At 45.9% G+C, this 23,570-nt stretch overlaps 1 protein-coding gene across 1 annotated transcript in view; it reads right to left on the bottom strand.

Moving 5' to 3' along the window:
* Positions 1–23,570, bottom strand: part of LOC147662702 (uncharacterized) — a gene marked incomplete at its 3' end in the record, with an annotated part of 546,487 nt that overhangs the window by 255,192 nt on the left and 267,725 nt on the right. The window contains exons 2-3 of the mRNA XM_086950963.1: positions 14,007–14,065; positions 12,393–12,480 (exon numbers count right to left, since the gene is read on the bottom strand). Of these exons, the coding sequence (XP_086807089.1) occupies positions 12,393–12,480; positions 14,007–14,065 (147 nt within the window). The remainder of the gene's footprint in view (positions 1–12,392; positions 12,481–14,006; positions 14,066–23,570) is intronic.

Raw genomic sequence — 23,570 nt, 5'->3', positions numbered from 1 at the left:
TCAGCGAGAACCGCGCTGGGATAGGCTGGTCAGCGAGAGCAGCCCAGGGATTGGTGGTTCGCCATCGGGAAGTAAACAAGGAAGGGAATTAAGGAAAATAGTAGATTCTTGAAAATGAAGTGTTTTAAATGTCTAAGGGCGATCTTTAAGAGAGACAGGGGAAATTCGTATGCTGGGGAAGAGGCTCCGCCAGAGCGTACACCAGCTCACTATATGGCTGTGAATGTTGGGTTACACACTATACTGTGGATCTCCGAGTGGAGCAAGATAACCGAGGGAAATGAGGAACTGACGTTCCCGAGATACGGGACGTTTAGGTTAGAAGCATTGAATCAGCTGAAAGCAGTAATGCTCGCAACGAGACCTCTACCCAGGACAACACAGTTCGAAGCCCTCAATGCATGGTTCAGGGCGGCGTACGACCGGAGCTTGAACAGGCGACAAGAAAGAGTGAGACGATCGGTAAGAGCAGTGCAGGATGCCAAATGGGACGATGAAGCTAAAAAGTGGAGGGTGCAGAGAATAGAGGCAGATAAACTGTACCCAGTGATAGAAGTCACAGGAGAAAAGAAGCCTCCAGAGGAGGATGATGAGAGCGAGACGGATGATAGTCTGATAAATAGGTTATTATTAGACAGACCACCTCCGTACAATAGAGAGACCGAACGTCCCGAACTCCAGCAGGGGGACGGGGCCGGGAAGGGGGAATACAGACCGCTCCCCATATCGGATTGGGAACCCAAGAAAGGCGAGGAAATACCTCAACCTAGTCCAGTACAGAGAGTAGTCGGAAGGTTTGTGGTACAGAAAGTGCCGGAAACGGAGTGTGCAAGGTCGTATCAACTGCCGGATGATCTACAAGTACCTGTTACCATAGGTCCTGTAGTGTCAATCTACAACCCAGAGAGAGCTCAGGAGGAGGAACAGGCACATTGGGACAGGGAAAGAGCAGAGATGGAAATCAGGAACAATACGATTAATTCCCAAAGGCAGTTGCTAGGACCAAGGGGTCGGAGTACCCCATTGGATTCAGTAACGGATCCCTTAATAGAGCAGGGGGGTCAGAGAGGACTGATGGATCTGAGGGGACCGCGACCGAAGTCCTTTAAGGAGTTAAGGAAATACTTGAAAGAATGGGACGCTGCCGTAGAGACTCAGAATAAAAGAATAGAAACGGAAGCCGAATGGAGAGGTCAAGATAACAGGATCCTCTCTCACTGCGGAGCTGGCGAAAGCAGTCCGGAGTGGGATGGAGGGACTCAAGAAAGTAAAGGAGATACTTGCCATACCATCGGTGGCAATAGACAAATGTGTGAAGACAAGAGTGCAGGATGTAGGGGGGTGCCTCGCCCCATCCTCAGTGAGGGAGAACGAAGGACACAGGAGTACAGAAATAGTTACAGGTGCACTCACCATACACCTGGCGAAAATGTGCAACATTGGAGTCGCGGGAGTATGGGGAGTCGCGAAGGGTCTCACCATGTGTCCAGTGATCACGGACGGGATCGCGGGAACATGGAGAGCTGTGAGGGACCTTTATCGTTTACTGAGTGACACCAGACAGCAAGGGAATTGCGGTGACTTAGAACATAATGGGGGATCCTATCTCGCATCTAGAGAGACAGAGCCGAATAGACAGAATGGGGTGGTGGGAAATAGAACATTGTTCCACCATACACCTAGGGAAAATGGAAGAGCATGGGATTTAGAAAGATGGGGACAAAGGGAACAAAGGAGGACTCCTTATAGCTCACCTGTGCCTAGACGTAGGACTCGGAGTTGGGACGAAAGGGATGTAAATGGACCGTCTAGAAGTGAGGTACTGAGAGCTGAGGTAAAGGCAAAAAGACTCGATGTAACCAGTCTAAAATCAGATCTAGATGAAATAATAGACGGCACATTGCCAATGGAAAGGATCGACCTGTATGAACAAGATGAGGTACTGTTTATGGCAAAGGATGTTACTCGGAAGGCGAGGTCAGTACATGAAAGATTATCCGAGTTGGCAACAAGGTATATGATAGATTTATCAAGAACAAAAGCCTTACAGGGTAACCATAGGCTGAATTGCACGGATCAGGACCTAGATGAACGGAGGACGATTGGGTTGAAAATACACATAAAGGAACTGATCCTGGGTATAAGAACGTGGAGGGATTTGGATAAATGGGAGGAAAGATGGTCCAAGAGGGGGACCGTCAGAAGGAGTGCAATTGGAATGTCCCCAGAGGGAGGGCCACCGCGAATGGAAGTTTTCCCTTTGCGAGAAATCGCGAATGGAAATTACGTACATGTGCCCTGGAGTAGGGGGGATTTAGCGGCATTTACCAATTCCTTCCCTAAGCTGAGGGAGAATCCCGTGGAGTGGTACAAACAGGTAGAGAGGTTCGTAAAGATCTCCAAAGTGCTGTGGGTCGATTTGAACACCCTGTTTGACATCGTAGTACCAGGGGATTTGTGGACGGCGTGCAAGCTTAGTGTTGAATGGCCCATCTCTGAACCGGATAGAGATGCCCAGACGAATGGGCCATCAGAGAAAGTCATGGAAAAGTACGAGAGGGTAATGGCATGGTTGAAAGAGAAGGTGCCGTTGCAGGACATAGACTGGGTTAAGATAGATCGAACCACTCAGGAACCTAAAGAGACTGTCCATGAGTATTATGAGAGATTGCTGAAAGCGTTCAAACAGTACAGTGGGTTGGATGTGATGGATCCTAAAGACATAGGTCAGTTTGTGTCAAAATTCGTTCTGGGTTTGAGACCTGACATCAGCTTGATGATTCAGCAGCATTTAATTTGTTGGCAAAACAAACCATTAGATGAAATTCTGAGGTACGCAAGGTACTGCAGCGATGAAATAGATTCGAAAGCAAAGAAACTTAAGGAAAAACTAATGTTGGTACAGATGCAGTCAGCTGGAAAGGGTGGACAGCGGCAACAGGGAACCGGGACTCTAGGGAAAAAGCAGAATAATCAAAGTAAAGACGATGAGGAAAAACAGAGACCTAGGATAGATATTACAGCATTGAAAAAGACGACTAGGTGCCACCAGTGTAATGAGGTGGGACATTGGAAACGCGAGTGCCCCTATAACATCGAGACTGGAGAATTAGAACCTGAGGAAGAGGAGGTCCAGAACAGTCAGGCGAAGGGAATGACGATACCGAAGGGAAAGTTTATCAAAGGGGGGACCTCGACTCCGCGAGCCCAGTTCCCTCAACCACCTCGTATTGCGAACGGGGAAAAAAACCTATAGACAACTGCCACTGTTTGTAGGAGGAGAAGAATGCTACTACGTTGATCCCCTTACAGGACAGCGAGTGAATAGAGAGGAAGATTGTACCCTAGGGGCAGCCCTAGAGGTAGACCACAGGGGACCATACGTGGAGGCAGAAGTGGCAGGGTGTCCTACGACCTTTTTAGTGGACACGGGGGCCACTCGATCCACTCTGAGATCGGCGGTGGTCCCAGGCCTGCCAATGTCAGGGGAGACGATTCAGGTGGTCGGAGTAGCGAATAGGAGAATGACGAATCCTCTGACAGAACCAGTGTCGGTAAAAATAGGGAAATACAGTGATGAGCACCAGTTTGTGATTTGTGATTCCCGTCCTGTGTGTCTGTTGGGAAGAGATCTGTTATGCAAGCTAAATTGTACGATATATTGCACACCTCAAGGAGTAGAAGTGCAGACTAACGATGATGATGCCGATTTTAAGGTTGCAAACTCACAGGTATGCGTGGAACTTTACCCTACCTTGACGGTGGAGGAGCTTCCATGGGACTTGAGAGGTGCGGTGTCAGCTGAGGTGTGGGATTTCACTGGAGAAGAAATAGGACTGATCAAAGGGGTAGAGCCAGTAAAGATCATGGTAAAACCAAATGCTGAGTATCCAAGAACACCCCAATACAAGTTGACACCGGAGACGATTGCAGGAATAAAGCCTGTGATCGAATCCATGATCAAACAGGGAATACTGAAGGAGATCGTGGGAAGTCCATGTAACTCCCCGATTATGGGTTTGCAGAAGCCTAGTGGAAAGTACAGAATAGTGCAGGATCTTCGAAAGATTAATAATATAGTTGTTTCATGTTGTCCAGTGGTACCGAATCCATCAGTGATACTGTTTCAGATACCATTCCAAGCTGAATGGTTCACGGTGATAGACCTGTGCCAGGCCTTCTTTTCAATCCCCTTAGATGAGGAAAGCCAATATCTTTTCGCTTTTAAGCTGGAAAATCGCGTTTTAACATGGTGTCGTATCCTCCAGGGGTATACAGAAAGCCCATCGATTTTTAACCAGCTGCTGAAGAAAAATCTTGAAAATCTCGTACTGACCATGAACTCGGTTCTGGTCCAGTACATAGACGACCTACTTGTGGCGTCAGAAACTGAGGAAGCTTGCAAAATAGACACCATCACCTTACTGAATCACTTGGCCGAGAACGGACACAAGGTGTCTCCAAGTAAATTGCAGTATTGTTTGACAGAAGTGCAGTACTTGGGTCACAGGATTGAGAAAGGGAAACGGAAGGTGTCTCCAGACAGAATAGAGGCGATCATGAAAATGAACTCGCCTACAACACAAAGAGAAGTCAGGATGTTCCTAGGAATGGTTGGTTACTGCCGGCAGTGGATAGCTAACTTTTCCCTGAAGGCAAAACCTTTACAAAAACTGACGCACAAGGGGGTGAGTGATCCAGTACCATGGGACAAGGATTGTTTGATGGCGTTTCTGCAGCTGAGGGAGGATTTGTGTCGTGCCCCGGCTTTAGGAATGCCTGATTACGAAAAACCATTCTTACTTTACTGCTGTGAAAGGGAAGGTTGTGCTTTGTCAGTTTTGGCCCAGATACACGGAAATGCCCGTAGACCAGTTGCATATTTCTCGGCTACCTTAGATCCAGTAGCCGCAGCGTTGCCCGGATGTCTCAAATCCGTTGCTGCAACGGGTGTCAGCATTGAACGTTGCGAAAATATCGTGATGGGACACCAGTTAGTGGTGTATGTGCCGCATTCCGTAGAACTGTTGATGACCAGGACCAAGACACAGCATCTGACAAACAGTAGGCTCACGCGCTATGAGCAAGTCATTTTGGCTGCCGAGAACGTGACCCTAAAGAGATGCTCTGTTTTGAATCCTGCCACTTTGATGCCACTTCCAAATGACATTGATGATGATGTATGTACAGATCATGACTGCCTTGATGTGACTGAACTATGCACCAAACCGAGACCAGATATCGTAGATGAGCCATTGACTGACCCCGATGAGATATTCTTTGTTGATGGTTCATGCGTAAGAGACGATATTGGTCAGCTGAGAGCAGCATATGCCGTTTGTACCATTACCGGAGTTGTGGAAGCCGCCTGCCTGGAAGGAGTACATTCCGCTCAGGTAGCTGAAATCATTGCTTTGACCCGTGCCTGTTTAGCAGGTAACAAAATTCGAGTCACCATTTACACCGAAAGCCAGTATGGTTTCGGGGTAGTTCATGACTATGGGCAGTTATGGTCTCAAAGAGGTTACATGACCTCCTCAGGTTCTCCTATTAGGAATGGAGAGTTTGTGAGATTATTGTTAGAAGCACTACAAGGTCCAGCAGCCATTGCAGTTGTTAAATGTACAGCACATACTAGGAATACTGATTTTGTGTCACAAGGCAACAGGTATGCAGATGAAGTCGCACGTTACTGTGCGGAACAAGGGTATTCCTTTACAGAGGTAGAAGTGGGGGGAATACAGGAAAGAACTGAATTAACTATGTTGTTGGAAACTGTAGACACTTGGGATGAGTTGAAATGTATCCAAAAGAATGCACCTGATTTTGAGAAAAAGGCATGGGAGACAGCTGGTTGTACCAAGAGTGAGATGGATTTTTGGATCTCTGCAGATGGGAGGGCAGTGTTACCAAACGAACTCGTCAGTCCAATGGCAAGGAGATTGCATGGACCAGCACACATAGGTAGAGATGCCATGGTAAGGGTATTTAGACAAACTTGGTACAACCCAAAGTTTAGAGTAGCGGCAGAAGCAGTATGTCAGCGTTGTGTGATGTGTCAGCAATTGAATGTAGGAAAGAGAACACCAGTCACATTGAGCCACATAGGGAGGTCTGGGGGGCCATTCAATAGAATGCAACTAGATTTTATTGAAATGCCCAAGTGCAATCGCCTCAGATACGTCCTAGTGATTGTCTGTATATTTTCCAGATGGGTTGAGGCTTACCCCACACGTAGGTGCGACACACTTACAGTAGCAAAGCTATTGCTTAGAGAACTGATACCGCGGTTCAGGGTGCCGGCCTCTTTGGAATCAGATAGAGGAACACATTTCAACAGCGAAATAGTGAAGATGCTATGTTCAGCCTTAAGTATAGATCAGAAGTTGCACTGTAGCTATCGACCAGAAGCTTCAGGGATCGTGGAGCAAATCAACAGCACCCTTAAATCACGACTTGCCAAAGTTTGTTCATCGACATCCTTAAGCTGGCCTGATACACTTCCACTGGTCCTTATGAGCATACGTAGCACACCAGACAGAAGGACAGGTCTCTCCCCACATGAGGTGCTAATGGGGAGGGCTATGAGACTGCCATTGGTTCCAACTGCAGCATTGTTGAACATCACAGATGATTTGATCCTGGACTATTGCAAGGGACTCTCTGACGCCATTCATTCTGTGTCTCTTCAGGTGCAGGCTGCAGAAGTTCCATCATCTCAGGACCTGTGCCATGACCTGTTTCCGGGGGACTGGGTCCTGGTGAAGGAACACGTCAGGAAGAATTGTCTAGACGTGCGCTGGCGTGGACCTTTCCAAGTCATATTGGTCACGAACACTGCAGTGAAGTGTGGAGGCTTGCCCAACTGGATCCACGCCTCGCACACTCGAAGAGTTCCAGCACCTCTGGAAGAAACAGCTCCTCTCTCGGATGAAAATCCAGCTGAAAGCGGAGAAGCCACAGAGGGGAAAGGTCAAGCTGTAGAGGTGCTAGAAGAGGCTGAGAGCGTGTCTGACCAGGCAGAGGACGGTCAATACACCAGTGAGACTGAAGTCGCCTCAGAGGGAGAAAGCAGCTGGGAGTTCGAGTCAGACACTGACCAAGCTGCAAGTGGTCAAGAGTCAAGTGCAAGGACAAGGAGCAGGAGGACAAGGAGTGGAGAAGCTAGCTGGCCGGAAAGAAGGAGAAGGTCCAGCCTGAGAGCAAGTCCAGAAAGAACCCTTGTCCCGATTTCTGAAGACTCAGACCTAGACGAAGGTGCAGCGGACTCAGGCTCTGAGAGTCCGAGAAGATTAAGGAGGGTACGTGTGCCCTGCAGAAGATACGCCACTCCTGAGTGGACCTACCTAGCAGCAGATGTCTTGGGGACAGAGATCCGGGAGGGTGAGGGAAGTGCAGGTGACCAATCTCGATCCAATTGTAACAGTGGAAGTACGGCTGTTGACACCTGGAATCGAATCTGAAGGGTTGCTGACATTTACACTCCCCGTCCCTCTGTATCTAAGTCGGATCAAGGACCTGGTGCTGAATAGATTAGAATTTCCATCCTTGGGTCATCCAGTACCAGCACATGAAGAAACCATCCTTCGTTTAGAACTGTTGGAATACGCCATTACAGCTGCTGGCACCAGAATTATTGTAGATACCTAAAGACTTTGTAATTAAGCCAGTAAGAAAGAAGATAACCTAGTGCCTAGTGGAAAGAAGAAGAAAATTAGGGATTTCATTTAGAGGACGGAGAAGGGTTAGGGCTGTCTGTCGCTGAAAAATAAGACTTTGTTGAAAAGAGACTTTGTTGGTTAAGAGTGCTTCACAGACAGAGAAATCAATGTAAACTGAGTGAAGACCTCAAAAGGATTTTTTTCCCAGAAAGGAAAAGCTAAAGCTGTCTGATAACATGGAGACCGGCAGTCCAAACCGTAAAGCCAAATGCATAATAGGCACACTTATAGCAGTAGTAATTTCTCTCATAATCATAGTAGTTACTGTATCATACATAGTAGGACATGCAAGTGTAACTGAGACAACAGATGTAAAGCCTGTAACGACTTTGAAACCTGCTCTTATTGGAAAGAAGGAGGAGAGCAATGTGATACGTGAAAAGGCGTTACTGGCAGCTGAAGCCCGTAGGTTACACATAGATGAGTCGCAGGGAAATTTCAGAACAAACGCATATGCCAAGTTATTGTACGAGTATATTGATGCCATGGAGGCCAAAAATTGTTACGTCTGCATGCAATTGCCGGCTTCAGTTGATGAAGGCATCAGATATCATCATCTTCCATTGACATATGGGATAACATGTAGTTTATTGCTCAGTATATTTTATGGTCGAGAGGGGTTTGAGTACTACTTTTCAAATTATGATTCGGTACTGCCTGAAGTCCCGAATTATAAGCAGATGAACAAGTGGGACTATTACAAGAAGGAAGATAGACTGGCAAAATTCTTCCTTCCTTGGGATACATTAGATACTTCATATGCACGCCGAAATAATCTGACTTGCAAAGTGTCAGAGATTGAGAAAAAGTTCATTGGACAAGTTGATGACCGTTACAGGAGGCAGAAGATTTTGAAAATGTCAGGACAATGGAAAACAGATTGGACCGAAGAGGAAAAGGCACACAAAAAGAAGGGTAGTAATGGTCCAATAGCTTTAGATAGAACACAGAAAGGAAAGTTATGTTTAACCCGAAGCAAAACATATTATGAGAGTGTATTTGTAGGTGAAGTTAGTTGTGAACATGCTTTTCGGTTAGAATATTACACGAAAGATTTCATGAAAGGGATGCAGGTGATTCCTAACGTATATTTTGTATGTGGAAGAAATGCCTATGTAAAATTGCCTGACAATTGGTATGGTTCTTGTTATTTGGCAATTGTCTTCCCCAAAATATACCATGCAAAGGATTTAGAGATCATAGAGGGAAAGGCTTCGGCAAGAGGGAAAAGGGATGTAGGAGATGCTGAAGTGGTTGGAGATGTATTTGGCGCCATGTTTCCTCTTTTAGGTTTGATACTTAATGATGTTAAGATCAGGAGATTAGCTACAGTTGTAGATAGGTTGTCTGCCAGTACTGCAAGGTCATTGATGCTGGTGGAAGGAGAGATGCAATCGATTAGGGCAATGGTCCTTCAGAACCGTCTTGCTTTAGACGTTCTGTTAGCAAAAGAGGGCGGAGTCTGTAAGGCTTTGAAGGTCCAGGAATGCTGTACTTACATTCCAGACAATTCAAAACCTCTTGAGAAGGCTATACAGAATATTACTAAGATACATCAAGAAATCGAAGACCTAACAAAGGTGAATGTTTGGGAAAAAGTAGGTCATGGAATGGGTAAAGTTGGAGGTTGGTTTGCCAATCTCGGGAAAAGCTTTGTTTGGTATATCCTGAAGCCTATCTTCATAATATTAATTTGCATAATCATATTGTGGGGTTTGGTGAGACTGTACAAATGGTATAGATCAAACCGGTTGCAAAGGTCCATGAGAGAGCAAGAAAGGAGGTTAGCTTCTATGCAAGATCATCAATATAGAAGTTTCAGAGCTCTAGAAACGATAAAAAGGGGGAGCCTTGCAACCAGTTCTGTGTGACACATTCAAATTGAGATACTAGTGATGACCCCTAGAGGTCATCAAAGGGGGGAACTGAGAGAGCGCAATTTGAATGAAAATTATGTCTGCATCATATTTACAAGCCTGTGGCGTAAAAGTTAGCTTATGTAACCTAAGGAGTGAGAAAATGTATCTGTATTTACTCTAGAGTGTTTAGTAGAATTAGAAAGCCCGTATAGAGTGTGGACTAATGTAGAAATGTGTGAAAATGTTTAGGAACCTTAGAAGCGTTAAACAGATTCTATGTATGTAGTTACTAAACGGAGAAAGAGATGAAATGTAAAATGAAGAAACGTGCAGACCACATGGCACTGTGTAAGAACGAAGTGTACCATTTCATCTAATACGACATGGATTCAATGTAATCAATGAGTTTGCTTATATAAGTTAAAGGCAATTTTATAGAAGTGTTTTTGTATAACGTTAGAGTGGTGTGTTAGTATATTATTTTAAGCTCAAGAAATAAGGGTTCATAGGGTACAGACTACTGCATATAATTTAGTAGGTTTGGAGAGATAGTGGGTTAGCTTTGATCTGCACGTGTGAGCTAAAAGTCAAAAGCCTTGTTAAAATAAATTGCCAATGCTGGTCGATGTTTTACGGCCTAGTAAGATAAGGGGAGCCTGGAATTTGGGGCCCTGTTTCGAAGTGTCTGTTTGCAGGTGCGAGGGGGTTACCAATCAAAGGCTTGATGAATAGAGCTCTGTTTGAGGAGATAGGCTCGGGTCCGGAGGAGTCGACCGGAATGTCATGGGGGTACCAGCACGATGGAGACGGCGCCTGGGAAGCAAGGTCAACTTAACAGACGATTCAAAGAAACGAAACTATGGAAAAAACCAGAAGCAGGACCACGTGAAATGTATACGGGGTGGGCGTCTCAAAGGGGCGTTCCACCCATACTGTGATTTTGTATTAGGGACAGCACCCCGGGGAGAAGGCAGAGCAGATGGCCTGAGGACCCTTAGAGAGCGGATGGGTAGGCAGAAAGGGTACTGCTACGCGACATAGGTTTCCATCTGAGACTAAGAGAGTTTGAGCTTCTTCGGAAGTCAAACTGCTGACACCTTTTTAGGTAAAGAACTTGTTAAGTAGGGATGTCATCTAGCATAGTGTAGGGACAGTTTAACCTGTTTCATTTTCTTTCTGTAAATGACGCTTCAGATTCACCTTGTGACAATGATATTCAACTTATTGATTTTCGAACTGGTTTTGATTGTTTTCTTCTGTCGATTGAGGTTTCTTAGAGAGTTCATGTTCCTTCTAGTACCTGTATACCTGTTGAACCTTATATTGAGGTGTTTGTATTTGCAACTGATTTTGGTTTTATAATAAACCTTTAAACCTTTCCAGTTGTAAGTGGTTCTTTAGAAGTTGCGTCAGTCTATGGGGTTGATGTAATCTATGTGGGTTTGCCTTTTACTCAATGACAGTCAATAACCAATCCAAAAAAGGGACTTAAATGAGATAGGTATCAAGGTGATCAGATAATCGATCAAAATCTCATTTCCCGCACGTCCTTTCTCTTTTCACAGCTAGGTTGTCGTGGCACCTCTTCAGACACTGTGTCAATTCTTGATTCATCTTTTGCAAGGGATGTATTTTCGTACTTTACCAGTCATACCAGTGCTATCACCTCTCTTCTTTTTAAGTATAACATATTGTTTTTTTCTTCTTGGAGGAGGTACATAGCCTTCACACTTCTCCAGTTCTTGCATTTCTCTTGGACCAGGAATGTGATCTGGCATCTCTTCCAGGACAGTCCCTCTGTGCATTTACTTTCTCCTTCCTTGGTCAGTACTGTAATCATGGCACTTCTTCCTGTGTGAGTCCAACCGTCTTCTTCTTTTTGGGAAAAGCATATAATAGGGAACCCTCTTTAGTCACTATGGCTACCTGAATTCTGTTTGGGTCTCCAGCATTGGTACCTTAAGTCACTATGCCCATCTCTCTAGTTTTCATCGCTAAAGCCAACTCCTTCAATTCATCTCGCTCGATTATTTCTTCAGTGCTCAGACCAAGCATGAGAGCTCCTACCTGTTCAGGCTCCTTTCCCTTCTCTCTTTGTCTTCTTGCATTAGTCATGGGGCACGCTTATTTCTTCAATCACTGAGTAGACACTTCCTTTTTTTACTTTCCTCGTTTTCCTGGAATACTATCCATCCCCCTTATTCTCACTTTTGAGGTCAAAATTCCTGCCTGCATTCTTAGTTTAGGTTAGTTGCATTACTCACAATATGCTCACTTTTCCATGCAGTGCATCTTAATAGAGGAATTGCTTTCTTTCAAAAGGAATTCAGGTAAGCTTCTGAATCGCAGGATTGCAACAATAATCCAAGTGTCATTAGTAATATGTGATTGGTTACTTTTTTTCGAAAAACAAAATGGAACAAAGTAATGCATTGTATATTTGGTCCAGGGAAAGATGATCCATCATGCAATGATTTATTTTCCTTTAAAAAAAAAAATCACCTTGAGAACATCTAAGCTCCCCCATACTGGAAAAATTAGATTTCCTAAGGTATTTATCGTCAGGGCGTGGTATGACACAGTACAAATTAAAGACAGCTTCTGTGATGGAAAATCAGCATAAAAATCAAGATGGCTGAATAGAACTATGGTGAAGAGGCCGAGTCGTGGCTTGAAGGCGCCAAGTATGCCATCAACACCGCTGGCTCCTCCCACTCTCAAACGATACAGGGATCAACAGATCTCAAAAGTGGCTCAGGAGGTGTGGTGAAGTGTGAAATACATTTTCAAACCCCACATTTTTATTACTTACTCTCTGATGATTCCACCCCCACGTAGGACCCAGTCACGAAGCGATGAACAAGGGCTGACTTGGCGCTCTTGATGTTGCCTACCACACCCTGCAACCAGAAGGGAACATGGGGGAGTTAGAAGGGTGAATTATGAAACAAAGACTGGGTGATGAAAGGAACAGTGGGTGGCTACTAGGGAGGAAAGGAAGAGCAGAAGTAGGAAGGGAAGGATGGAGGAAGAGCAGAGAGAGGAAGGACAATTGGAGGCTTGGTGTGCGGAAAGAAGAATGGAAGTCCGAAGGTTTGAGAAAGCGAGGAGGAAAGGATGGAAGGAATACAGGGGGGAACAGAAAGAGAAAAGGCTGAATGCTTAATTTGTAAAAAAAAAAAAATAAGAGCCAATGCTATGGTGGGGAGGCCACTGCAGCTTGCACCGTCCATTGCCCCTGCCATGCTGGCAATGATGGTAACAACACAACTACTAACCATCACACTCCTACAAGTGTGACATTTTGGACTAATTCAGGCCCCCAAAGCTATAAGAATGGCTTGTGCTGCATGTAACAATCATGTTTAATGTATATTGAATTAATAAGTAACTGTTGTTGTGTTCATCTCTAAATTAGCCAGACAGCGTCACCTTCAGGCAGACTGTCACAAGCCCCGGTGTGGACAATTAGGCGCTTGTGCCAAGCACCGGAAACCACTGGCTCAAACTAAGAAGCAGGACAATATTCAATATTGATATCCCCCCCCCCCCCCCCCCCCCCCCGGCGCCGTCTTTTTCCCTTTTCCTCCCTTTCTTCTTTCACTCATGTATGCTCCATGTAAATATATATTTTTTTATATACAATAAGAAATTACAGAATAAAAAAATAAAAAAAAGAAATGCAAAAGAGCAAGCGAAAGAGATAACTCAAGAAAACGAGTGGTGAAGCAGAAAAGGGGAAGGAATGGACAGTAAGGAAGGAATCAAGAAAAAGCGGCGCAGCTGGGAATGAAGAATGGAAGTGAGGGCGAGTGGAAAGAAAGGGAGGCATGCAAGTATGAAACTTAGGAATAGAGGGGCCGACAAAGAGACAGAGATGGCATGGTGGAAGGAAGTATGATGAAAGAGATCACAGTCAGAAAATCAGTGGAATGGAAGGCGCAGGGAAGGGAACTAAGTGGGCAGCAATAGGATGACTGAAGAAGGGAGAAGAAGCGCAGAAGGAAGGCAGCAGGAATGAAATGAGGATGGAAAAAACAGGCGAAGTGTTAATGGACAGCAGGAAGTAGAAATGGAGGTAAGTAGGAAGACAAGGAAGGAAGACAATATATTTAGGATGGAATGGGAAGTAAGAGGTTTACACCCATAATATTCTAATATCAAAATACCATAATACTCAAATATCACGACTTTTGTTGTGATTTGGGCATTAAAGGCTGTTAATGCTTTCAGCATAATTATTGTTGACTTCTACCAATAATGCGTTCACCATCATTGGCTGCATTTTGCCACCCCCACTAGTGTCCAAAGCCCCCCCGTAAAAATGTGTCTTTGACAGGAACATGTCATGGAAAGCACCCCCTTCTTAAAGTAGCTTATCCAGCCTAGAAATGCCTTTGAATGGAAACAATAGGAAACAACCTACCACTCTCAGCTCTGGTACGGAGCGGCTGAGGGCCCATTCCTGACTGTTTGCCACAGACTCTAAACAGCAAAGGAAGAAGAAATAAGTATCATGTTTCTTTTCAAAACTTGACGGCTCAATTTCAAAAAAGCATAGCCACAGCTTCAAGGTTTGTAAATGTCACTAGAACCCCTTGGTAGCAAAGTATATACCCATATTATACAGTAAGACTCTCTCTCTCTCTCTCCCCCCTCCCCCTCTCTCTCTCCCCCCTCCCTCCCCCCCCCCCCCACCCCACACACCCCAATTAAAGGGCCCACGGAGCATGAATTATTCCGAGTCCTTTGGGGTGGGACAGCACAGCAGCTTTTAGTATTGAAAACTGACTTGCACCCTGAGGACCATCAGAGGGCTGTGAATCTTGGTTGATAACAGCTCGAGGGATTCATCACCCATTTGGGTGCGGAATTATTCTGATACACACTACAAGTTCCAGAAGGCAATGTGGAATTACTCACCTGAGTGAACCATTAGAGTGCGCTTAATTATTTATTTATAGGTGTGTCAGCAACAATGTGAACTGAGAAATAGAACCTCTGAACTGACCTATTTGTTTTTCAAAACATAGAATAAATCTAATTTATTTCATAGAGGATGCAACAAGGGTGAAAATATTCACATAGACATGTTATACTTTAGTTTTCCATTTATTTTCATTTTCATACATTGAGATCAAGAAACATTTTTTATCACATTTTTCATATTTTTTAAGACAAAAACAGATAAATACTACAGTGTAAGAAATTCATTATTGGCAATAAGAAATTTGATTTGAACCCCACAAAGAAAAACTATAAAGTGCTGTCAAAAACATCCATCAATCATTCCCTATCATTCATTCTAAATCTTTCATACTCACACTTGTGACAAAGTCAATCAATCATAGGCATTTATAGAGCGCTCTACTTACCCGGAGGGTCTCAAGGCGCTAGGGGGGGGGGGGGGGGGGGTTGCTGCTGCTACCCGAACAGCCAGGTCTTGAGCTTCTTCCTGAAGGCGAGGTGGTCTTGGGTCAGGCGCAGGTCGGTCGGGAGGGAGTTCCAGGTCTTGGCGGCCAGGTAGGAGAAGGACCTTCCTCCTGTTGTCGTTCTTCGGATGCGGGGGACGGCGGCGAGGGCGTGACTGGCTGATCGGAGGTGTCGTTTGGGAGCGTAGAAGTTGATGCGGTTGTTGAGGTAGCTAGGGCCTTGGTCGTGAAGAGCTTTGTGTGCGTGGGTAAGGAGACGGAAGGTGATTCTCTTGTTGACCGGGAGCCAGTGCAGGTCTTTTAGGTGTCCGGAGATGTGGCTGTGTCGTGGGATGTCGAGGATGAGTCTGGCTGAGGCGTTCTGGATCCGTTGGAGTCTCTTCTGGAGCTTGGCGGTGGTTCCGGCGTAGAGGGCGTTGCCGTAGTCCAGTCGGCTGGTGACGAGTGCCTGGGTGACAGTCTTCCTGGTCTTAGTGGGGATCCACCGGAAGATCTTCCGTAGCATGCACAGGGTGTTGAAGCATGACGAGGAGACGGCGTTGACTTGCTTGGTCATGGAGAGGGAGGAGTCCAGGATGAAGCCCAGGTTGCGTGCGTGGTCTGTCGGTTTGGGTGCGGTGCCCAGGGCGGGGGGCCACCAGGAGTCGTCCCAGGCGGATGGCGAGGATCCCAGGATGAGGACTTCCGTCTTGTCCGAGTTCAGCTTCAGGCGGCTGGTCGACATCCACTCGGCTACCTCTTTCATTCCTTCGTGAAGGTTGGCTCTGGCGGCGGCGGGGTTGTTGGTCAGGGAGAGGATCAGCTGGGTATCGTCGGCGTAGGAGATGATGTTGAGGTTGTGTTGGCGTGCGATGGCCGCGAGGGGGCTCATGTAGACGTTAAAGAGGGTTGGGCTCAGCGAGGATCCTTGAGGGACGCCGCAGATGACTTCGGTGGCCTCTGACTTGTACGGTGGTAGACAGACTCTCTGTGTTCTTCCGTCGAGGAAGGAGATGATCCATTCCAGCGCCTTCTCCTGGATTCCGACGTTGCTGAGGCGCTGCACTAGGGTGCGGTGGCAGACGGTGTCGAAGGCCGCGGAGAGGTCTAGTAGGATGAGGGCCGCTGTTTCTCCGTTGTCCATCAGGGTTCGGATGTCATCGGTGGCAGCGATGAGGGCGGTCTCGGTGCTGTGGTTGGCTCGGAAGCCAGACTGTGAGGGGTCGAGGGATCCGTTTGTCTCGAGGAAGGCGGCCAGCTGCTTGTTGACGGTCTTCTCGATGACTTTGGCTGGGAACGGGAGCAGCGAGATGGGGCGGTAATTCTTGAGTTCGGTGGGGTCCGCTGTTGGTTTCTTGAGTAGAGCGCTGAGTTCGGCATGCTTCCAGCTCTCAGGGAAGGTGGCGGTGGTGAAGGAGGTGTTGATGATGTCCCGCAGGTGGGGTGCGATGATGGCGTCGGCCTTGTTGAAGACGTGGTGAGGGCAGGGGTCGGTCGGAGATCCGGAGTGGATGGAGTTCATCATGCGGACGGTTTCTTCGGTGCAGATCGGAGTCCAGGCGCGGAGGGTGGTGGTGGGGGGCGGTGGTTCGGTCGAGTGGGACGTGGCGTTCGTCGGTTGGGTGTTGAAGCTGTTGTGTATGTCCGCGATCTTGTTGTGGAAGTAGGAGGCGAGGGAGTTTCAGAGTTCTTGCGATGGGGTGATGTCGTTGTTTCCGGCGTTGGGGTTGGAGAGCTCTTTCACGATGTTGAAGAGTTCCTTGCTGTTGTGTGCGTTGTTATCCAACCGGTCGTTGAATGCAGTTTTCTTGGTGTCGCGGATCAGTTGGTGATGCTTCCGGGTGGCAAGCTTGAGGGTGGTCATGTTGTCCGGTGTTGGCTCCCTTCTCCAGGCTTTCTCGAGGGCTCGGCAGTTCTTCTTGGAGAAGATGGAAACAAACAAAGGACAACAGTACATCTAAGATCCCAATTGATTCTTTGCAGCTAAGTGTCCATTTCTTTTTTCCTTGATTATATCCAATTTATGAGTCACTTAATCATAAGCTTCTTTCTCCTTTTTATCTTTTTGTATAGGGGTCTCAGGTTTATATGGCCTAAGTACGTTTCAGCGAGCTTATTTTATCACCTTCATCAGGGCCGACAAGAAACAAAAACTAATACACACATATTTAAAATCAGGGGGTCCTTTACATTTTGTGAATAAAAGAACCGCTTTCCTTGGTGCAGTTCACTGATGTACGCTTTGATGGATTAGATAATATAATCTGCAAAAGCAGTATTCTCTTAGATGTGCTGTAGCACACAATACATCTATTTAATGTACAATCGTATTGGCGTTAAACTTCATATTGATGTTTTGCTTTTTTTCCAAACATATTGCTCGATCTAGGAGCAGAGCAATTTCTTGGGTCGTTGCATGTCTAAGGTTGCTGCGTGTTATATAGACTTACCATATGTGGCAGACTTGTTTTTAGAGCCAGTGGGGTAGGTTTAGAGCGGCCTGCCTGCCATATTTAGAGATCCTCATCGGAAAAGCAGGGATCTGAGTCTCTGCAACACAGAAGGCGGGCCGAATGGGCACCAACCAGGGCCAGCGCTTAGGCATGGGCAGTGTGGGCAGCTTCCCAGGGCCTCGCACTCATCCTACCAGCATGGGGCCCACACCGATTGTGTGTCCTGTTTTCCTGCCGAAACACTAAAAGAAAGGTGTCTCCCTGCAATTATGGGCCATGGCAGGGGCCCCCTCCTGGGCCTCTCAGGGCTGGTGTTGGGAGGCCTAGGGGAGGGAGACGCTTCCTCTTGTCCCAATTGCAAGGAGACCATTCAGAGACACTGTGGGAGGCCCATTGTCCAGCATTTTAGAGCCCCCACAGTTTTAACTTTCAGGGCCCAAGCAATTCTCTCACCTATCAGGCTGAAGGTGTGAGAATTGCTTGTGGGCTGAAAGGTAAAACTGTGGGGGCACTAAAATGCTGGATAATGAGCCTCCCGCAGTGTCTCTATATTGTCTCCTTGCAAGGGGTCACTTATCTAAATTAGAGGGGCCTCGCACATTCCCCTTTGGCCCAGGGCCCCGCAAATCCTAGAACCGGCCCTGGCACCAACCATGTTTAATGCGGCTGCACTCCCAAAGCATGAGTTTGTTATGGAAAAATATAAAAAAAGAATGGTCCTTATGCCTTGGGAGTTTTCTCTCACCGTTTGTTGGGGTGTCCTTTTCCTTGTTTCTACTTCGGGATTGCTGTCTCCAAGGGAATAAATGTATGTCAGAACGACCAGGGCACAAGTCGGGGTACCACGCGGGTGGACTGCATCCCCCACTTATTTTCCAGGGTTTTCCAGGGTGGACGCCGTCCACCCTGCTCAATCAAAACGCCGTCCACCCTTCTCAAATAGGAGCGCGCACAAAGTCCACAAAGAATGCATTTCCGGGTGTCTGGCTGAATCTTCTCGGACTGCCGCCGGTCACCACGCCCCACGCCCCTGCACCTACCAGGTTCACCGTTGCCAGGGTACCCACCAATAGACGCTGAGATCTTACACGGCTGTATTCCTTGCCTGCTGCCCGACCTGCCTCCGCCTCCCGCTCCAGGCTTTCCTTCACTCCCCGGCCTCGCCTGCTGCCTGCCCTCCTCGAGACTCCACTCCCGGCCTCAGCCGGATAAGACTCTGCCAATATTGCACCTCACTGCCAGCTTTTCTGGCCCATCATCCCCTAATGAGAAAAGGTTAGTGGGTACCTGGAAGTCAAAGGGGGGGGGGGGGGGGGGGTGTATGTGCTCTCGGTGAGAAAGCAGTTTCAGAAAAATTTGCGATCACTGTTGACAAGTCTCGCAGGTGACCTTCCGAAACTAAAAAGGTCGAGTATTTCCAAGAATTACATTTTTTATTTTACATCTTTAACACCCGGAAAATAAACTCCGCTTTCAGAAAAATAAAAATATTGTGAAAAGTATCAGACGTGTTTTAGAGTAACAATGCAGCAGGATTTTTATTTCTGCCGTCGCAGAGGCGGCCCTCTATTCAGCTAGAAGTAGTGTTGGGGGTGAAAGTCCTCTATCCAATTTAACTTTATAGGTGATGGGGTGGCGTGGTTTAGAAAGCAGGGGGCCAGAGCCATAATCCCAGCTATTCCGTTTGACCAAAGTATGTGATCGTGGGCAGAACCAGGGCGTAACACCAGCTTCTCCCCATAGTGTTTACATTTGGGCATAAGAGCGTCCATTCCCTTGTTTGTAAAAATGTGAGCATTTAAATGCAGCTTAGTCTGTAAACAAAGAAAATCTCAAAACGCATGTTAATTTTAAAATAATTCACTCATCACCTTGATGCTCACAGAGGCGATATTTCTAAAGGGGTCGACAGCTATCTGTGTGGGCCCCTTGAAGATACAGGGCTCTTGCCTCAGATATAGCGCCCCTTGTTGGTATGTTTGCTCCAGTGCTATGCAGTGTCCAGCGGGAGCAGTGCAGTTACCGGGGGGGGGGGGGGCGGGTGTTCTACAATAGTATCGAAGTAAACTTCAACAGAAGCAATGTGAGAGAGCAACTGAAATTATGCGATGGTGACCAAATTATGCGGCAGGGCTAAGTTATGCGACAAGGAAACACAGGAATGTTGGTGATGGTGCCTTGGAAAGTGAACCATTGAGAAGTGCAAGAGCCTCTCCACTGGGCAGATTATTGTTTCGTTGTTAACCGTGACAAAGGCTGTAGAGGGGTTACTTTGGGCCAGGGGGTTGGCTTTGTCCTTGTTGGTAATCAGGAGATTCTCACTAGCAATATTGTGGCACCAGTGTGGTCGTCCTGGAAGAGATAATTCTGGTTTTGGAGTTGGTGCACACTGCTTTCTCAATGATTTTTCAGATCAACGATGGCTGTATTTTCTTGTGCCCATTTTATCTGTATTTATTAATTTTTATTTTGTGCTTTGCATATAAATGAGGTTGTCAAACTGTACATTTCAATATTTATTTAACTGATAGGCGAGCACTCATACTTTTCTGTTTTGCGAGTTTTAGCTATTAAGCTGGCAAATATTACATAACAATACATCCACTGTAAATACTAGCATTATACCATAAATGTATGTTGATATATGCCTTTATTTAAAGAAATGTCCTCCTGTTTTTTTTATTTACATGCTGTCCAACTGTTGGCCTATAATTTAAGAAAGACAGCACAGAGAGTCACTTAAAAGTATGACAATTTTCTGTATTTATCCACTTTTACAAATAAATGTAGACCGTAAACACATTGTTTTCTGTCTGTATTTATCTGTAAAAACTGGGAGCCTTACACATAAGCATCCTTTACAAGCGTGTAACAAAGTTTGAGGAACTGTATCTTTTTCTTTTCTCTTAACCAATGCTCCTCTGCACATCATGCATGGCCTTTCCAATTGACTTTCCTCTTAGTTCCCTTGTGGAATTGTCATTAGGGCAAGGAAGCATGGATGTTTCTAAGTTTAGGGTTAAAAATGATCACTTTTGAAAGGTCTCCATGCACTCATTAAAGGCAAACTGCTGTGTCGCCAACATCCAAAAGCGCTTTAACCTCTTCAAATATAAACATTTGGGTGCTCAAGATTGATGGACATCTATGGAATGCCTCAGAATCGTTTCTAAGGAATGAATGACGGTGACAGCAGGATGCCACCATTCCTTCAACTATGAAAATGCTGACAGTTGCCTAATGTGGAATCTTTTATTTACACTACAGCTACAGTATCTTGAGAGCCATCCTATTCAACAGATCTCCCTGCCTTGCATTTGTCCTGCTCACACCTGTCGTGATGTCACTTCCTGTCGTGATGTCATTTCCTGTCGTGGTGTCACTCCCTGTCGTGATGTCACTCCAGGTCGTGATGTCACTTCCTGTTGTGATGTCACTTCCTGTTGTGATGTCACTTCCTGTGACCACGCCTAACTTGGAGAGTCCCCCCACTTCTTTATTTAGGACTTGTGCCCTGAGAACGACTACTCTAAATAGGGCTGACGTTCTGATATATATTGACCAATAGATCTTTGTTGGGTGGCCTGTTAGTCAAACTGCTCTGCTGGCAGATCAAGCTAACAGGGAAAACCTGACATTTACACCAACTCTAAACAGAGGAAACAGTAAGTTTGGTAGGTGGAGCATCTGCCACGTTATGCCACTCTTCGGCAGATGTGCCACATCTGCCAAACTCGAAGTGACCCTCAACATCTCTTTTTTCCATCTCCATACTTTTTTCACTCCAAAATTCAAAGCCCTGTCAGAGGAATGATACATTCCGTCTCAGTGAGGACACGGTATAATTAAAATGGATCTCTGATGTGGACAGATACAGCTATCCAAGTAGCTTCCAAACCTACAAAAATGCTCTACCATTCTTTTTGCACTCCCACTCTCCTTGTTTCCCGATTAATCGCCTGAATCTCCAAATCACAAATTAATTCTAAGTTAAATGAACTGATATTTAAATAGACTGTTATTCGAATGTTTGTATCCTAAAAGAACCAGCAAAAATCTCTACTTAGCTCTGATTTTGTGTCACAGCTCCAGTCCCCTTGTTGCCAAACATTGCTTGTACGTGCCATTTTGTGGATTGTTTGAGAGTCATGATTTAGCTTAGTATAAAACCATCATCTAAAACCGGCATGAACTTGTGTCAAAACTTTTATAACACCTGTGTAACATTTATATGTGAAAAAGCTCCCACGCCTCTACCATTACTTCTTTGAAAAATCTACAGCAATTGTGCATTTTGTGATGCATAAATGGATTCAACCCAAGGCTATAGGCCTTAATATAGAAAGGTTATGGGCCTTATGATAGAAAGTGCCCCAGATGCACAGTGAACATTTGTGCCCACTTTTTCCACCCCGAGGCACTTTGGTATTACAGAAGGGGCTTCAGATGACTGTATGTCTTGTCTGTAATACAGATCACATCAGCATTAAATATTCACTGGCACAATGTCAAGGAGGTGCTTCGTCATTTTCATGGCTATGTGGCCCCTTGCAAATGAAGGAAGCCTCTGTTTGTGAATCCATTCCATATTACAGACGCAGGGCAGTCACTCACTGCGCCCACATGCAGGAGGTTTTCGGCCTCCCTTTGAAATGCAGGACACATTGCCATCTCAATTGGAAGATGGACATGGAGCTTCAAACAGCTGGTCCTTCTTGGAGAAGTGTGGCTCACTGGTTAGAAGCGGCAGACCCTAATGCAGAGGTCTGACCCGGGACCAGGGTTCAATTCCCGACGCGGCAGGGTCTTGAGCTCAATGTCCACGGACTCGATAATTCTCACTTCAGTGCCTACTCTAAACATGGGTCCCACCACTCTGCAACTCTGGGCAATAGCTTGCTTAATCTCCACAACGGCCCGAAAGCGCTGGGATGCCTGGATTCACCTTGGGGGTGCCCAGTAGGGGGAAGCTCACAGGGAAAGCCAGGAAGGGTTCCACAGCGGTATACAGCGCCAGGATGCCTGAAAGGTGATAGTGCGCTTTACAAGTATACCCACATTTACACATTTACATTTACTAATGCTCTATTCCCAGTGTGGTGCGGGTTCGCACCTTTAGTGGGAATACAACATTTACGCACCTTTAGTGGGAATAGCACATTTACTGTAATACGGCTCACTGTCCCAGTCTGTGCGTGTTCCACAGACCTATGTGTGCGCTGTGGCAGACTAGGACAGACATCCATAATATGGCCCTGAAGGGCTTTGACAAAGTTATAAGCAAGTGACAAAAGTTATGTATTAACCAGTGCTTAATTTGCACTGGTGGTTGCAGGTGATGTGCACAGGCAATCTGTTTTTGGGACCCGGAGCAAAAAAAGAGAAGGGCAGAAAAGTGAGAAAAAAAGAGGAGGATGAATAAAGCAGCAAAGAAGTGACAAAGGGAGAAAGCAGCTTTAAAAAACCTGCTAAAGTGAGATATAGACAGGAAGTGTAAGGTGGTGAAGTAAGGAAGTGTTAGGTGGTGAAGTTAAAGAGGCATGGGGTGGAAACAAAACTAGGCAGCCTTGGAATTTAGAAACCCCTGCAATCAGCAGCACTGGCTACTCTACTACAAAACACAGTTTTGGACAGTAACTTGCCGGATGGTTCTCAAGATCTTATTAGGCACTTGAGTTCTACCAAAACCTGAAACAAATAGTTCTTCCAAAACCTGAACCAAGTTGTATTGACAGCACCCTGTTCTTTAATCATGCAGCCTTTTCACAAACAGACTGAAGGACTCGTGTCTAAAATTAGATGGAAAATCATTCACAAAAATATGAACTCTCCCACAGCCTTCAAAAGTAAAGGTGTTTTATTGCTAATTACTAGTAGACACAGGTTTATCAGTAGATACACATAAGGTATGAGTCCATGACAAATAGTGGAAACCGGCCGGTGTAAATCTTTTAGATACCAGTCTCACATAGGACCCTTTGGGTGTTTTACAGTTCTTAATTTGAGTCGATGGAAGCGGGGGGTCCACCTGCACTCATTTTTGGGGACTGGCACCTATTTTTCCTCAACAAACTTGTTCCAAGCAAGAGCAAGAGAGAGAAAAACACAAAAGGCGGAAAGGAGGAG

The sequence above is a fragment of the Lissotriton vulgaris genome, unplaced genomic scaffold (assembly GCF_964263255.1).
Source record: "Lissotriton vulgaris unplaced genomic scaffold, aLisVul1.2 SCAFFOLD_1131, whole genome shotgun sequence".
Classification (NCBI taxonomy): Eukaryota; Metazoa; Chordata; class Amphibia; order Caudata; family Salamandridae; genus Lissotriton; species Lissotriton vulgaris.
The sequence above is the reverse complement of the archived record's forward strand: the minus strand, read 5'-3'. Positions and strand labels throughout refer to the sequence as shown.